Source organism: Protomyctophum bolini (genome assembly GCF_963924005.1).
Source record: "Protomyctophum bolini genome assembly, chromosome: 11".
NCBI lineage: Eukaryota > Metazoa > Chordata > Actinopteri > Myctophiformes > Myctophidae > Protomyctophum > Protomyctophum bolini.
In genome coordinates, this window is record NC_137872.1 from 11,366,281 (window position 1) to 11,384,065 (window position 17,785).

At 42.1% G+C, this 17,785-nt stretch overlaps 1 protein-coding gene across 3 annotated transcripts; it reads left to right on the plus strand.

Annotated features, from left to right (window-relative positions):
- The first annotated feature begins 3,298 nt into the window (after positions 1-3,298).
- tfap4 (transcription factor AP-4 (activating enhancer binding protein 4)) lies at positions 3,299-17,653 on the plus strand. Of its 3 annotated transcripts, none has more exons than XM_080776174.1 (7): positions 3,299-3,590; positions 7,602-7,767; positions 8,225-8,323; positions 8,486-8,656; positions 9,009-9,155; positions 12,324-12,491; positions 13,832-17,653. In XM_080776174.1, the coding sequence occupies exons 1-7, from the start codon at positions 3,502-3,504 to the stop codon at positions 13,961-13,963; spliced, it is 972 nt and encodes a 323-aa protein (XP_080632300.1). In that variant the 5' UTR covers positions 3,299-3,501; the 3' UTR covers positions 13,964-17,653. The 3 variants fall into 3 exon arrangements, with proteins under 3 accessions (XP_080632300.1, XP_080632302.1, XP_080632301.1); XM_080776176.1 differs by having other exon boundaries at positions 3,299-3,531; XM_080776175.1 differs by lacking the exon at positions 9,009-9,155.
- The last annotated feature ends 132 nt before the right edge of the window (positions 17,654-17,785 follow it).

Below are 17,785 nucleotides of genomic sequence, written 5' to 3' on the forward strand. Positions count from 1 at the left end.
CTTTTAATTCTCATCAAAGACACAGTGTGACACTGACAACATGTGTCTAGTCTAATTTTGTGAATATAGTAGGCCTATATAACATTACTGAATTGAGAATTGAAACTACCAGTAAGACGCCCTGAGGGCGAGAAGCAACCTCGCCCCAAAGGGCTGAAACAACAGCGCTTCTTAATACAGCACAGTTAAGAAGCAGGAGTTAAACTATTAATCTGGTGTCCGTGAGGTCAGATGTAGAGTTGCTGGCCGGCTTCATATACGCAGATCTAGGTGATGATCCAGTCTTCTCCATGACACGTGCCATATATGGAGCGTGTCTTGCGTGTACAGGGTTTGATGAGGTCAGTTCAACATGGAATGAATTCTGTACTGGTCATATATGGAGCGTGTCTTGAGTGTACAGGGTTTGATGAGGTCAGATCAACATATGGAATGAACATTGGCCATGTATGGAGTGTGTCACACAATGCATAACGGACGCGGGACACAGGTTTTCATAGTAAACTGCGACCGGTCGCCATAAAGCAATAGCGGTAGTCTCCTTTTTGCACCCAGTCCATACAGTAACCATGTTTCCATCACTGACAGTTCACTAGCAGCATATATAGTCATGGGGTTCTGTAATTAATTCCTTCCTTTAAAATAAAGGCTGATTGTAGTCAGACATCAGCTGATGTTTCGATCAGTGGATTTCTTGCACTAGGCTCATTAGTCCATAGGCCCATAACAGAATTTTCACTGAGGGACATTCAAGGTGGCAAATGCTACAGTATCATGTTTTTTTGAAAAGGTCTATATCCCTAGATAACAACATGATTAACATCAACAGCCTTACAGGCGTATGCAAAGGCTAAACTTAGATAGCATATTATGTAGACAATAGCACTCAAGTTACTCATATTCATTGCATAGATATTATACTGATGGATGTTAGGTTCTAAGCTTATACTTATGATCCTTGATGACTATTTCTATGAAGGCCTATTTGAGGTATTCCCGTGTGATGTTCTTGTTATACTGTAAATCGCTCTGGATTAAGAGCGTCTGCTAAATGCCTAAATTGTATTGTAGATATTTTTCACGGGGGGGGGGGTGTTTTGCCCTCAAAGGCTTGTTTGAAGAACTGCTGTAAAGAAATCTATCAAATGTATTGTAATGATTGTATTATTATTATTATTATTATCATCATCAATATCCAAACGTGAAGTGTTCTGTCAGAGCTTAGGTATCCAATCTGTATAGTGTATGTTAATGTTAATTTATACAATTGGTGTGGTTGTATTTAGTCTCCCTGCTCTTCTATTTAGACAATTAGCTTGTGTCAAAGGTCATGTCTCACCTAGACACAGGATCTGACATGAGTTTTCGACTTGGTCAAGATTCAATGTATTCCCTGAGCAAGCAGGCAGGCTCTATTAACTCAGAGCTCAATAGTAAAAACAAATCACACCCGTGTGAACTGAGTGGTGCAACTGAGTCATATACTCGTCACATAGGCACGGACATTGCTGGTTGTAGGAGTGGTTGCACCACTGCCAGGACTTCAAATTCAGGGTAGAAAAGGAAAGACACATAGTGCAGCTTTAATTATTCAGTTGTCATATTAGTCATAGAATTAGTCTGAAAATAAAAATAAATTATTGTGTCGCTGCCTAATTACTGAAAATGCCTTCGAAATTACATCAAACCAATATAGGATACTTCGTACTCAGCGTCATAGCTTTTTACATAACATTAGGTTAGGGAAATATCAATCAGTGTCCATATACTTTTAGGATAACGTAATTCACAGTGCTGCCACTAGAGGGTATGGAACAGACTCATACAGCCGTTTCCAATGTAGGGAATGGGATCCACCTCGTGGGCATTCTGATTCTGAATCTGAACCTCCAAACATGATATGATATGAGGTCATTCATTATCTCTCTCTCTCTCTCTCTGTCTGTGTGTGTGTGTGTGTGTGTGTGTGTGTGTGTGTGTGTGTGTGTGTGTGTGTGTGTGTGTGTGTGTGTGTGTGTGTGTGTGTGTGTGTGTGTGTGTGTGTGTGTGCGCGTGCGCTTATAGAAAATAATAATTTTATATTGATCTGGATATGACCTCAAATTATCTATTGTTTATTTATGTGGGATGTTATTGTTACTCTATGCTATCTACAAAGTCAAAGTCGTTTGAACTTGAAGTCGAGAAAAGAGGAACTTAGTGTAACAATACAATGTAACAGCTGATCATATGCAGCAGCTGTGTGTGTTGGGTTCCTCCTGCACACATTTCTTCCGGGTACAAAAACACTGCTCCCATTTTGTCTGTCTGTCTGTGTCTGCGTGCTGCGCACACACAAACACACACACACACGCACAAGGCAGAAGAGAAGTGGCTGGCGATTAGGTAACACATTTCTCCTCCTCCTCCGCTGAGTCCGCTCCTACAGTCCTAGCCTAGCATTACTCTTACAGTTTACACCCAAAATGGTGAACATGTTCAGCTGTTTTGTGCTGTCCTCCGATCTCCCCTCATAATAACCAACCCCTCCCTGGGCTGCCTGTCGCTGTTTTGTCGTCAGCTGATCTCCCTTGTCCCTCTCTCGGTATATCGCAACGGCGGAGGCGAGTAAACGCCCCATACACTACAAGCCTCATCATTACTGATTAGTACACCAGTTGTAAAGTCTACGACAACGTGTCGTTTTCCAAAAATAAACAGATTTACAAGCTGACGAGTGGCAATATCCTCGATGCGTTGTTGTAAATCTGTTATTTTTGGCAAGCGACTAGCGACAACCCCCTTTTTAATACGCCCCATTCACTCCCACACTTGTATATCATTCATCAAGATCAGAAAGCTTCAATGGAAAAGGGGAAAAATGTCTCCATGCAAAAAATAAAAAGCATTTAACAATAGCCTTCACACGTGCACTATTATTTATTAGCAATTGAAATTATACCCGGCTAACAGTGTTATTAACCCGTTGTGCGTTGAAGTTAAATAGTCCTTTGTTTACATGCAGTCGGTCCATGGCTGTACGGCGGAAGGAGGGAGGTTTTTTGGTGGTAGTGCTGTGTGATTCCTACCAGCTGTTTCCCGCCTTGAAAAGCCACCCGATCAGCTGCAAATACACACACATGCACGTACATACGCGCACGCGCGCGCGCGCGCACCCCCCCCCACACACACACACACACACACCCACACACTCAGAGGGAGGGGGGTGAGGGAGAGAGAGTGAGGAAGGGAGAGAGGGAGGGGGAGAAAGAGAGAGAGAGGGGAGGAGAGGTAGAGCGCCACACACAACGAGGGAACCCCATCAGCTGGAAGTCGAGTAACATTACAACTCTAAGCAGCCAGCTACCTACCACTACACCAGGATTTATACATGCTTCTGTCGCGAGGAATCAATACGCACCGGGATCAAGGGATTTAATTTCATTTAAAAAATATATATTTTTTTGTATTTTTTTAATCCACCACAAGAACCTGGGGACCAAAACTGGATAGGAGGCAAGCATGGAGTATTTCATGGTACCAGCTCAGAAGGTGCCCTCCTTGCAACATTTTAGGAAAACGGAGAAAGAAGTGATTGGTGGCCTTTGTAGGTGTGTATCCACTCCTCTGTAATATTATTATTATTAATAATAATTATAGTAGTGCATCACTGGATCGCGCTAGTGTGTGTTTGTGAGGACGCGCACATAAGCGACGGCGGCGGCGAGGCAACATGCTTGATCTGATCTGTTATTGTTGTACACGATTACACACTCGCTCACTCTCTCCCTCTCTCTCTCGAAGAGCGGGACCTCAAAATGCCCACGGTAGACCCCAGATATTTACTGCATTTAGCCGAGGGGGGCCTCGCTGCGCTGGATACATGATCACCTTGTAACTTTGTCACATTTCACTGCGAAATCGATACATTTAGAAGCGAACAAACATTAACCACGTGGTTCCATACACACACCACGCTGCTGCAACTCTGCTGCGAGACGGAGAGAGAGAGAGTTGCATGATCCCCGGTGGATTATTCATTATTATTATCCCCGTGGTGGTTCGCACACGCACTGTCATTTGCATAAGAATAGGAAAGGTGGCATTAATGCGTTATGCAGGCGCTGTGCATCGGTTTAATTTAGCATAACACCGCAGGGGGTTTGGTTGGGTTGGTAGTCTGGAAGTTATTGTGGGCAGTGCGGCCATGCTTGTGGCTTGTGCTAAAAAGTGATGAGGGGGTCTGGCGTTGCTCTCCTGTTTATAGCACGGTGGCTTTCGTTTACTTTGAAGGAAAATGCGCACTCGGGTGTCCAAAAAAAGACGACACTCGACGGGCTTGCAATTTTACTGGTGATTGTTCGCCATTTCGGCGAGTTATTGGGTCATTTCCACTGCGTCTTTTCTGTGCCATGCTGCCGCATGGACATACGGGCAGAGGGGGAAGCGAAGTCGCATTGTTGTAATGGCGGAGGAGACCATAAGTGGGTTTTTTGCGATTGTTGGTGTTGGCTTCTGTAGTAATGTGGCATTGGTTGGAACCGTTTAAAAACCATTTACTATGTTTTGTGCTTTTCGTCGGATGTTTCGCAATCGTCAGATGCATTAATATGCTGTTATTAATAAGGGGGTGTGTATGTCGTGGAAGGCCCGTCAATGCGTCTGCAACCTTTTTTTCCGAGGGGGAGGCGGAGGAATCTGTTGCTGCCTGGTGGCGGAGTGCTGGGAATTGTAGTCCTCACTCCAGGAACGCCTGGCTGCACCAGACCTCAGTCATAATCTAAAACAACTAATACGTTTTCATTTATATTTCAATATTATTAATTATGTATTAATAATATTCATATTAATTATTATTGTGTTACTGTAGGCTACTACAAAAGTTTCACACCTCTGCCTGCATGATGGACAGATATAGTCCATATGTCCCATACAATGTACATTTATGTATAGTATACATAAATGTATGTATCACATAATCATTTTTTTGTCATCACTAAATCAAGACAGACATTAGTGACAGCCTTGTTAAATCAAACAGCAACCCAATATTTAAATTGAGCCAATACCTACATGTGGTCATTATAGCCCATCTTCTATTCATGTGCGCATTGTGGGGCCATGCTAGGCTAGGTTGAAAGATACAATCATTAAGATGAAACTTTATTATCTGTTCTTAGAAAATGTTGTCTTTGGTCATGCTCTAACATCAACAATATAAAGGAAAAACTGTTGTCATGCACACAATTTAGATATGCAAGATATAGGGTGGGTGATATCTGATTGCTATATTAGAATAAAAGTTTCAAGTATGGTTTACCTTAGCAACTGTGATTCTGGGTGCAAAAAACACTCGTAGGCTATTACCTGATTTATAAATCCAATTGTTGCACAGCACATGTTTCAAACAAAATTCAAACACATTCTAACGTGTTCACTTTTATTTGCATCCCCGCAAAACACTGGTTGAATCCGCTGCCTTCATCATCACAAAAGCCTTTTAAGCATCACATTTATTTCAAACATAAATATTTCGAAATACATTTTAGGGATTTAGATATGATGAGTGGTGGAAGGTATAGGGTTAGTGATATCCCATAAATAAGTGTTAAATAACTATATATTCTGATATTAATCTAGGGTGTTTGTAACTTTGTTCAGTAACAATTTTATCCAATCAGGAGAGAGATAAACAGGATGAAATTGGAAGTGGAACACTTTAAAATGTAAGCTGATATAAATGGGTACGCTCTCCTGATTGGTTGAAAATGTGCAACCCACCTGAAAATGTATTTTTTTGTTGCGAACAAACACAATTAATACTATCAAAATATGGTGCTTTAACCTTTTAACAAAATACTTGGTTGTGACCAGAAAAGATCACTTACCCTACCTTTTAATTGTACATCCCTACACGTGTACTGTAGGTTTACTATCCTATGATAACAGTCCCTGTATGGTACGTACTGCCACACTATCAAAAGAGCTGCGCACGTTTTCGGCTGCGGACAGCTTAAAAACCGGGTTTTTAGACAGCTGGTGGACAGCTTCTTCTGTCTGCAGCGCAAAACCGTTTTGCGCTTAGGTCTGGAAACGGGGTATGGGGATGCTTGTGTGTGGGTGGGAGGGGCTGATGATCACCTCATTCTGATGTGGCCAGTGTTGCAGGCCCAGTTAGCAATGTTTTCGTTGTGCATTCGTTTGAATCAATGGGCTACTGCAGTGGCTCTCAAACCTTATGTCAAAATCAATATGTTTCTAGGGGTGCCAGGGACCTCCAGAAATAAAGATTTGAGTACTATATATATATATATATATATATATATGTATATATATATTCCAGGACTCAATGGAACTTTTATATATATATATATATATATATATACCGGTATGTATGTATATATATAAATATATATATATATAAAATATTCACCCCGTACCCCACTTTGAGAACCCTCACCGATTGAGGGCTACTGCAACGTGGGAGTCCTACTCTCATGTCTCTCTGCACAAATATTTGCATTGAAACAGCTGATAAGAACCTTGCTAGAAAAGTTCCATTGATACTGAGGATGTTAGGAAGGTCACCACTCACCAGATTGTTCTTCTCAAATCGTTAGTCCTGGAAAGAGAAAAGCCCCAGTTCAGTTCTGCAGCTTGAGCATTACCAGGCCTGCTGTTTACGAGCGGGTTTCTTTAGCTCAAGTCAAGAGAATGCCTGTTTCACTCATACTTGTACGTATGGAATGTTACCATGTGTACTGTATTTGTGCATATCATTTATACAATGTTGGAACATTGCCTTTGTGAATGTGTTGCTTAAGGCATAGAGAATTTGTAAAACAAATATTTAATTATATCTTAATACACACACCCATAACGTTGAACTTGGAATTATTTACATTGACCTTGAATTATTTCCATCCAAATGGGAGTAACATGATATCACGTTATTTCTTGTCCCTTTAAATGATGTCTCAAGTAATAAAGTACAGCAGAATTAGCTGTTCAAGTTGTAAGCAAGGATACGTTTAGAAAAATATCCTGTTCATTGTTGATATAAGTATTGGGGGTGTGTAGTGTAATAACAATCTTTATAATCACTACTTTGTCAGGGCAGTCCTAAACCTCTTTTTATTTTATTTAGGGTGACATGGTTAACACAAACAGCTACTGGTATTAACATATTTACTGCGTTATAAATCAAAGCTAACTCCCGTTCCCTGCCAGTGTTTACACTAACCTTTGAAGAATCACGGCGCCACAATTGTAAGTTTGTAACTTTATTTCATGAAAATCCACCTGAAAATAGTCCCATCGTTTGTGTTTGAATCGGGGATGCAGAACATAACAAGGAACAGATCAAGCAGGAAGCGGCCATGCATTGACCCACGGTTTCCAAGAAGCCTTAGAATTCGAGCGTCAGTGTTTTTTTTCTTTCGTTCTGTTGATCCAAACGTGTAACGTGTCATGGAAGTTATGAAGAAAAACGGCAAATTAAACAAAACAAAGTGTGTTCCGCAGGAAAAAGTCGGGTTTAGCATGTTCCGCAGTCAAACTGTTAAGCCACCTTGGTGCATTTTTGGCCACATGCTTGACTGCTGGCTCTCCCCCATCTCCAGCCTGGCCAACATTCCCCTGACTCCAGAAACAGCCCGAGACCAGGAGAGACGGATTCGGCGTGAGATTGCCAACAGTAATGAGCGGCGGCGCATGCAGAGCATCAACTCTGGATTCCAGTCACTCAAGACCCTCATCCCCCACAGCGACGGAGAGAAGCTCAGCAAGGTGCGTCACTGGTGGCCCTTTGACTAGGAATTTAACTTGTTTTCTATCACCCCTTCTGTCTGCCTGTTTGTCTGTCTGTCTGTACAGATTGTACAGTTTGTTTTCCTAGTGTGTTGTGCATGTGGAGAACGTGATGCGGCGCCTTGGGTGTATGCGGTGTGTTGGAGTTGTTGCTACAGTTATGCCCTTTTACTGTAAAATCCGGTTGAAGATTTATTTTACATTTTTGATGTGTTTTTAAAGAAAAAAAGTTACCGAAGATAGTAAGGAGGATGGTTCTATATACAGTGGGGACGTCATGTTTTGTATTGTCTTGGTGATACGTTTTTCTGTGCTGTGTGTTGTTTTGTTGTGGGTGTTGAACAGAATGTGAGGATGAATATCCTTCGGGACAATAAAGATTATTATTATTATTATTATCATCATCATCGTAACCCATGCCTCCTTTTCACTCCAGGCTGCCATCCTGCAGCAGACAGCGGAGTATATCTTCACTCTGGAACAGGAGAAAACACGACTACTGCAGCAGAACAATCAACTCAAACGCTTCATCCAGGTAATAGACAACAGCAAGAGATTTAGGACGGACAAAATGTGTCCCTTGAGTATTTCAATGTGCGTCTCAACAAACAAGTAGGCAGTTAGCCGTCCAAATTGGTTTAGCCTACGCTTAAAGTCTGTTCGTCCTTCTGTCCTTCTCTCCCTCTACTCCCTGTAGGAGTTCAGTGGCTCCTCTCCAAAGAGGAGGCGTGCGGAGGAGAAGGATGAAGGCATTGGCTCACCAGACATCCTGGAGGAGGAGAAGACAGACGATCTGCGGAGGGAGATGATCGATTTGAGACAGCAGTTGGAGAAAGAGCGCTCGGTCAGGATGATGCTAGAAGAGCAGGTGGGACACACACAAAGCATTCGTTATGGTTCCGTACTCGTACATCGTTGCTGTCGGGTGGAAACTTTGTATGTCCAAAAAACATTCCTTTTTATTATTTAAAAAGGTTAATCGTGAAAATAGTTTGTTACACTCTTATGATGAAGTAGTAAGGCATCAATTTACGGCAAAAAAACAAAAAGTTGACATGCATAATAGACAGTCCAAGTGTGCAGGTTTTCTTGCACACACGCACACACACACACACACACACACACACACACACACACACACACACACACACACACAACTCGTAGAGGACGAGGTTATAAACACTGAGCTCTGTCTCCTGCTGGGTACGTATACCTACCAGATGCGTTCACTGGATGAGCAGCTGTACCCAGAGAGGCTGAAGGTGATTGCCCAGCAGGTCCAGGATCAGCAGGTTCAGACGCAGAGCCTCATCCATCTGCATGAGCAGCAGCTGGAGAGAGACCTGGCCCCAGCCTGCAGCCCACAGGTCAGACTGGGGAGGGAACCAACCCCTCTGATACCTGCATGAACCCTCAGACTGGGGAGGGAACCAACCCCTCTGATACCTGCATGAACCCTGTTCTTAGGGCCTTTAAAAATACTAGTTGCCATATCTTGCGCAACCCCCGTACCCCCTTATCCCTAAACCTATTTTCCATTTTCAAATAGCTGATCTAAAAGATGTAGATCTGCTAGTTGAACTATTTTAAAATGGTTTTCAAGAGTGAATAAAATATGGCAAAGATGTTTAGGGATAATGGATAAGGCGTGCCCAAGGTAGGGCCGTGGGATTTCCCCCCAAACACACGGCATACTGTACATACATACATACATACATACATACATACATATATTATTTTTCCTCTCGGTTGCCAGTCTGGCAGATGATCAGAGATCGGCAATCAGACTGTTATGACTCGGGGAATCTAAATTCAATGACAGTCTACAACAGCAGCAAGAACAACAACAAGAATCTACATCCACTACTTTGAAAAAACGAATCATATCACAATTCCAATATGAAGGACAGCCCTATTGTTCTGCAATGCAGATGTTACCAGACATACTAGGCAGTAGGCAGAGATCTCTGATCATCTGGCTGCATGAGGTGACCTGATTGTCAGCAATGTTAAGAAGCCAATATTCTGTTGCATTCAATTCTGTCTTTGAGGACTTATTGGTGTATTTTTCCACTGTATTGTATTTTCTGTTTCATTATTGCATGTAACACAGTACAGGTCTTGTGATTAACATAGTGTTATATTTCTGTTGTCTGATGACAGCACAAAATATAACAGGCATCTTGTTATACTGAATACAAAATAAGTAATCGCAGACAGAATTGGAGGTGACAGAATGTTGGCTACTGGCAATGGAGAGAAACAAGCTTATTATGCTACTAATTCAATGCAGAAGTATGTCACCCACATTGATGGAAAAGGGACTTCTAAAATTGCAAATATGTATATGTTGCTGTAATTTGGTTGCTGCAAAAAAGTCAGCCAAAACCCACAGATAGCTCACAATGTTTAGATGTAAGAAAAACAAAAACTGAAAGTGTACACCTATGTTGTACTGAAGGTTGTACCTTCAGTTGAATTTCAGCGTTTCTCTGAAAATGCATTAAACACAGCGTTGTGTAGATGTGCCCACTGCCAGGTACTAAACTATGATTAGCCTCAGTACCAGGCTTTCCTTTTCGTCGGCGCAAAAAAGCATGGAGGAACGCAGCATTGGCCGCTCTGGCCTAGAAGTGGGAGTCAACCCTTCTGGGTGGGCGTCGCTCCAAATAATGTGACGTAGCGCTGCACTGGGGGGGAGAGGAGTGACTGACAGATCGGTGAGATCCAATCAGGGCGTGCGCAAATCTCTGCCGCGACCCGCCCCTCTAGACCATAAACCTAACACATTTAGCTCAGGCTTAACTGTGATCAATGCAGCTCCAGGCAGACCAAGTAGTGAATGAAAGGAAAAGTACTCCCTAAATAACTTTATTCATTCCAATTACAATGTTTTGACCTACAGAGGTTTTGTCAGGTACAACTACAAACATCAGTTTAATGTAACTGATGTAACCTGATTATCTATTTTTATTCTACTTGTCCTTGTTTTATCCAGCAGCCGTCACAATTATTTTTGGATGTGCGCGCACTTCTTGGACTAGAATAGATAATGAAACCTTATTACACCGACTGTGTATATAATAATAATGGATTTGATTCATAATGCACTTTACATTTGTGAAAATCTCAAGTGCTACAATAGGCAATTGCATAAAAGAAGAATCATCACACAGCTAAAAAGATCTATAATAAACTGAAACAAAACATTTATAACATGAGGGCATAAAGCCTTTACGTAAAACCAGTATATCTAAAGAAAATGCGCTGTTAAAAAGCTTGGTCTTTAGTCCTCTCTTAAAAGAGTCAACCAGCTGTGGTACTCTCAGGTGGCCAGGTTTTTCAGGTTTATATTCACACGATGCTTACTTTGAATAATCGGGATCCAGTGACCATTCAGTCTATGTTATAGGTTAATTAAAGATTGCAAAATAACCCTACTAGCCTCAAAGTGCGATCTAGAATTGGAATACTTCATTCACTAAAGTGTGGCACATCTCTAGACGGGAATAGATGTCTTTGTTTCAGGTTTTAAGCTCTAAACAGCCGAAGACACTTTCATGGTTTAGTCAATAAGCAGCTCCCAGATCTCTTTACACTCTGACAGACAGCCAGTGAATCCCATTTCAGCAGGCGTCTTACTGAAGGTGATGCCAAATCAATTGGCCACGGCCCACAGTGTCAGCCTCACAGTGGCTAATGAACAGAGCCGCACTGCTGCCAGATTCCTAGGTCCAATGAAGAGTCCTAGACCTAGACCAGTGCTTCTCAACCTTTTCATGCCTCGACCCCCCAAAAAAATAATCATATTTGAACTGTAAAACCGACTACCCCAATAAGCACATGGAATTGTAGGAGTTTAGGCATTCAACTTTCAGATGTTCCACAGATAAATATTGGGAAAATAGACAATCTACAAGCTCACAAGCCATTATCTTTTGCAGTTACCAGAGGGCGCCAGAGCTCCCAACAATCACATCATGAATGTGTTCCGTGGGAGACCATGAGCATGATGCAGCTGTGCTAGGCCTGTCACAATTAATACATCATTGCATAATCACAATTACTTGAGATAATTATTTTTGCATAATCAATTGTTTCCATGTTGAAAAATGTCCATACAATGTCCATACATTTACATTTTTCAAAAATAGCGGAAATAGCAGATCTACAAGTTTACAACACGTCACTTGTAGATCAGCTTGTAGATCAGCTGTTTTGGAAAGTTTTTGAAAAGAGAAAAATATAAAAAAGAATGCTTAAATGTGTCAGTGATTTCTTTGTGTATTTGTATTTCTAAGTTATGTGTCATATCTGCCCTGTGCAGTTTGATTACGAAGCCTAATTATTTGTGTGGTGGTCATCTTAAATGTGTAACGGTGACGTACGGCCCTAACCTGTGCTCTGCCTGTGCCCCTCCTCCAGGCTGTGGCCTCTGACACTAACCCTAACCTGTGCTCTGCCTGTGCCCCTCCTCCAGGCTGTGGCCTCTGACACTAACCCTAACCTGTGCTCTGCCTGTGCCCCTCCTCCAGGCTGTGGCCCCTGACACTCCTCCCGCCCCGACCCACCACGCCACGGTCATCGTCCCCGCGCCCCCCCAACCCCCCCAGCCTCATCACGTCACCGTGGTAACCATGGGTCCAGCCTCGGTCATCAACGCGGTGTCCACATCCAGACACAACCTGGACACCATCGTTCAGGTGAGACCCCGGCGCTCGGTGGTGGAACGTAACTACGTACATTTACTCACGTACTGTGTTTGAGTACAGTTTTGAGGTATTTTTACTTTACTTAACCCGTAAAGTAATACGTTAACGTAATTAACGTCAAAATCCAGCACTCCATTGACGTAATGGAAAAATAAACAAATATATATTTATTTTTTTTGGCATTCAAAAATGTCGTCTAGAGCTGACAGAAGGCACTGAAAAGCTGCTATTAGGGGTGGCAGTCCAACGGTTAAAGGACCACTTCACCACTTTGCAACGTACCTTCATATAAGTGATTGTCACTAATGTTCATGATAAAATGCCACCATTCTTTTCCTACTCGGTCTATGTCTCATAGGAGGGCTGTGGGCAGTTCAGAAACCCGTCCACCAGTGACATCATCGATGGGGAATCTAAGCTAATAGAAACTGCAAGCTTTCTATTCCTTAAGAGTTGCAATACAATAATGAAAGCCATCATTCTCACGATAATACAAATCTAAATATATATATATATTGTTAAATCTTGTTTTAAAAAGAAATGTCACTGATGGACGGGTTGCTGAACTGCCCACAGTCCTCCTATGAAACAGATTGAGTAGAAACAAATTGTGGTATTTTATCAACATTAGTGAGGAACAATTATATGAAGATAAGTTGAAAAGTGGTGATGTGATCCTTTAAGTATTTCTAATTTTCACTACTATTACTTCTACTCCACTACATCTCGGAATTCTTTTTTGAAGTTTATTGAAAGTTTTCTGGCACAGGATGCAATTCTCTACGCCAGACTCAACACGATATAAATATTTATTTATGTTTTTTGCAACATTCGCATTCACTCATAATTTTGTATTTTACATTACAATTCCAAAATCTTTGTTTGTTTACCAGTCAAGCTACAAGCCAGCCCTATAGTTGTACAAAAAAATATTTTGTTGACCAAAATTTGTCAAGTCACAGCAGTACAGCCATTATCGTCTCTGAACACAAGAGGGCGCCGTCCTTGATCATGTCCCAAACATCTCTCATGTGCTAAGTTACTTTCCACCACTGCAGATGAAGGGTCATCTGCAAAGTAACTTACTTAAGTACTGTACTTAAATACAATTTTGAGATAATTGTACTTTACTTGAGTATTTCCAAATCATCGAAATGGACCCTTTAGGCTGGGTCCATTTGGTTCCATTTTGTACATAGTGATTTTACAATATAAATTGGGGTCCCAGAGATAGAAATGCCATGGGGGTCCGCAGCCTAATAAATCTCGATTTGGGGGTCCTTCACATGAAAATAGAACCACTGTTTTACACCACTGTTCATCTGTTCCAGGCAATCCAACACATCGAGGGCAACCAGGGCAAGGGTGGCGCGGCCGAGGAGGAGCAGCGGCGGGCGGTGATCGTCACCCCGGGGCGTGTCCTTCCGGACACGGACACCTCAAACAGCGACGAGCTGCCCTGAGCTCTTTTCCTCTTTCCCTCGCTTCGTATGTCCCTACTAGCACCAGACACACACACGTACAGAAAGACACTGCCCCAAGCAGGCAGGGCCATGGGAGGCACACAACCCTTTGTCATATGGACATAATTAGTTTAGTTTCTTTTACACAGTCATACCGTGGTTAAGAGAATACACACAGTCTCTCTCTCTCTCTCTCTCTCTCTCTCTCTCTCTCTCTCTCTCTCTCTCTCTCTGTCTCTTTTCGGCTTTCCCAATCAGCTGCTCACTCGTCTACAATAAGTTGTTTGACTGACTCATTCTTAAAATGTTGAACTCCAACCCTTCCCGTTCTGGGTGCAGTCACATTGGACGAAGCTTGCTATAGTTTCTCTCATCAACAAGCAGGGCAGCTCTCCTTCAACGATACGTGAGGGACACTCACGGAACAGGAGGGGAACCTGGGTGAAGAGCCCAGCGGCCCGGCCTCTTGTACTGCCCCACACCCCAGTGGACCTCACGTTGGTCCCCTCCATACCACCATCCGAACTCGTTGGAGAGGCACACGAGACTTCGAGTCTCCGTTTTAGTTCCACTCGGTTCCTACGTTTTGGCTTCTAAACGACAGAAAACATTTGTTTTCTATTACTTTAATTGAGTATGAAGTCTACTTTTATGTTTTATGTTAACTTTACGTTCCTCTGGGGGCTCTCCCAGCCTGCAAGTTATAAGTGATTGTATGAAACACAAAAAGCGCCACACTGACAGGAATTTTAAAAGCCGTTTTTTCATGGATGACTGGTGCTGCTGAAGCCAAGCTTTGCTATGTAGAGAATCGAGAGTGCACTTACGGTCCCCCCCTCCCCACCCCCTTTCTCTGTCTCCTCTTGCTCTTTCTTTACCTTTTTTCTTTTTTACTGGGCTGGGTTCCCAGTATTCCTGCTGATGTGTTTGGCATGCTGACCCTCTTGTTCGTGGCCTGACAGAAAATCTATAATCGCTGCTTCATTTCTTGTCCCACCCCCTTGATAGTTCATAAGCTACTCTATGGGTATTCCTGAGTGATCCCGCTCGGGAGATGGGCTGTGTGTGTGTTTTCGTCTTTCTGTTCCTTTCGTTTCATATCGGCAGGGCTTAAGCGGTGCCTCCAGACTCTGGCAGTCTGCCCGCGTAACTGCATGTGTGCCCGACGCTCACACAACCCGATAGGGTCAGACTGACTGACGCCCCCAATCATTTGTTTGCATAATCGAAAGGGCTAGTTTTATTCAGCCCTTGTAATAATAGTAGTATCTCGTTCCTGATACTGCTTTGCGATGCAACGCTTTGTGAGCTTGTAGGAAATACAAGGAAATATTTTAAAATCTATGACATTTTTGAAAAAATGTTCACCTATAATGACATGGCCAAAATAGGAACGCCAGGGTTAATAGTTAATTGCAACATACATTTGAATATGCTTCTAAATTGAAGAACATCTCGGAATGCCCAATGACATTTTTGAGTGTGCATGGTGGGGGTGACTGGTTTTTCCACACCGTGCACACACACGCTCTATGCATTTCCTTAAGTACGTATGTGTCCTCTTGTGCGCTCTTTTTTGTTGTTGCAACAAGTATTGCAATAGAACACCATGCAATTTACCGTACATGTTTCTGCATTGTCTTTGCTAAATGTGTCCCCTCGTTGAAATGGTGCAAAATTGTCACAAATAATGAAGACTGATCTAGAGAGGCAGCGGCTTGCCTTATTAACAGCCTGTATGTGCAGGAAGCCTTAACTCAGCCCTGGGGTCTCAGTGGAAGATAAACAGTACACCAACACTTGATCTAGATTCTAGGCCTTATTGATGGGCATTTGAAACCCCTCTTAACCGACCCAGGCTAAAAAAATGTGTTCTCTTGAGGTATATTAATTTTCTTTTACCCAAGAGCCTCAACAATGCACAGATCGTTCATTCATCTACATTTATTTCATTTTTATTTGTCATTTAAATAATATTGATTACATTTGACCTCCACCCGGGCACCCACTAAAAAATGTGTTTATTTCTTTGGGGGGAGGGGGTACGTTATAACTACAGGCTGTCATAATGGACTTTGTTAAAGCACATGCGATTATTTTCAGTAGAACTGCGACATAATTTGTATAGCTACTGTCATCTCATGCAAAAATGGAAACAACTTGTCAAAAAGCATCTGAAATATATGCTACGACTTGAAATGGACTTTATATGGCAGTCTAAATGTGTCCTTGCATGGATGGACATGTGTTTCGTGTGTACGTATTTACGTAATATTGAACAGTTGTCTAAATCAAATCAGCTCAAAAATAATGTGACAATTCATGATTCATGATTCATGAACACTCACGTTTTGACAGCTTGTGTGTCATCTTTATTGACAAAACACGTGCATAAACGCATGTACAGTAAACAGGCGTGCCGAAAATAGCAGATGCAAGCTTGTATGATGGGCTATTTCCGGTGCCCCCGGTTTTCCCAGTTCACACGAGCTCTCGAACACTAGTTGTGGATGGAAATTCCACAATGAAATGTAGACATTCCAGAGAAATTATCCATCTATTGTCTTTGTTTTTTTCCTTCTTCATGATAAATACTTCTCAGCAATCAAGCGGTTATGTTTGGCACGACACTGCCAAACAACGGTATACTTTTTTTCTTTCTTTATCTTATGACTTTTGTCGTAATTGCTGTAATTTGCGCTTGTCCTGTATGCATTGATGGAACCTGAACTGCTGGACAGATACTGTGTTCAGTGGAACACAACACTTATCCATCATGATATGTTTTGCTGGATTTACCCTTTAAAGACGTAATGTGGATGTCACCTAAACGAAACTGAGTGACTCGTCTGACAAATGGAATCTATCAGAGACTCTCCCCCCCCCCCCCAGTTCCTTGTCAATGAAAAGAACATAAATGTTTGCGTGCTTTTCTTTCCCTCCTTGTTCCTTTCTTTTTTTGCTTTTGTGTAGAACGGTTTCTATATCCTCTTGAGTGCCAGTATCAGAACTTTTCCTCCATTGAAGCCAAGCACTGTTCTAGGTCCATTTCCACTCTGTTCTCAGCCCAGCGCGCGGCACGAGTTTTAAAAGTGGACACATATCAGATTGTCAGACTCGGGACGAGGGGGAGGGTTGCGGGGGTCATCAATATAACGGAGGTGAAGATCACAAAGCACTTATGCTGAATTTATACCCAGTCGTGCGTCTGCGCCACTCGCCGGGAATAGCCGATGCGTAATCTTGCATATCGGCTATTCCCGGCATGTGCGCTGCCATCGTACGCCGACGTATAAATAAGGCCTTTACTGTACAATAACGAACGGGAGGTCCTCCTCCTTGGCTGAAGCTCTTGAATTGTGAGATAAAACCGCACAGCTGTGTATCCCCCCTCTCCTATTGTCGGTCCCTCTTACACCTTGTTATGTCAGCTCTCTTTTCTTATTATTCTTTACTCTCCTGGTGTCGTCAGCTGTTCTTGTTCTGTGTTCTCTAATTTTATCTCTAAAAATCTCTAATTTTAACTTTTTTTCTGTCGTTTCTCTTTTTTAATGTTTAATACTTTGTACCCCTCTATTTTTTTTGTCCTTGGCGTCATGTGCACGCTGTCATCAAGAAGCTATTTTGTTTTGTTTTTATTTCAAGGAGCAAAACTCTTTGGGGGGATAAAGAGGCTTGTGCCTTTTGTAAAGAGAGAATAATAAAGTTTGTACTTTGTTTTTTACACATTGGGTGTCATTATTATGATATTATATATATATTATTTGTTAAAATGAGTGTTAACTAGCTCTATATAATATTCCAATAGCAATCATTGCTAGA

Coding starts and splice junctions, on each gene's coding strand:
- tfap4 (XM_080776174.1), top strand. CDS start 3,502: ATGGAGTATTTCATGGTACCAGCTCAGAAGGTGCCCTCCTTGCAACAT. Junction 3,591..7,601: donor GTGATTGGTGGCCTTTGTAG/GTGTGTATCCAC, acceptor CCCCATCTCCAG/CCTGGCCAACATTCCCCTGA. Junction 8,324..8,485: donor AACTCAAACGCTTCATCCAG/GTAATAGACAAC, acceptor TACTCCCTGTAG/GAGTTCAGTGGCTCCTCTCC.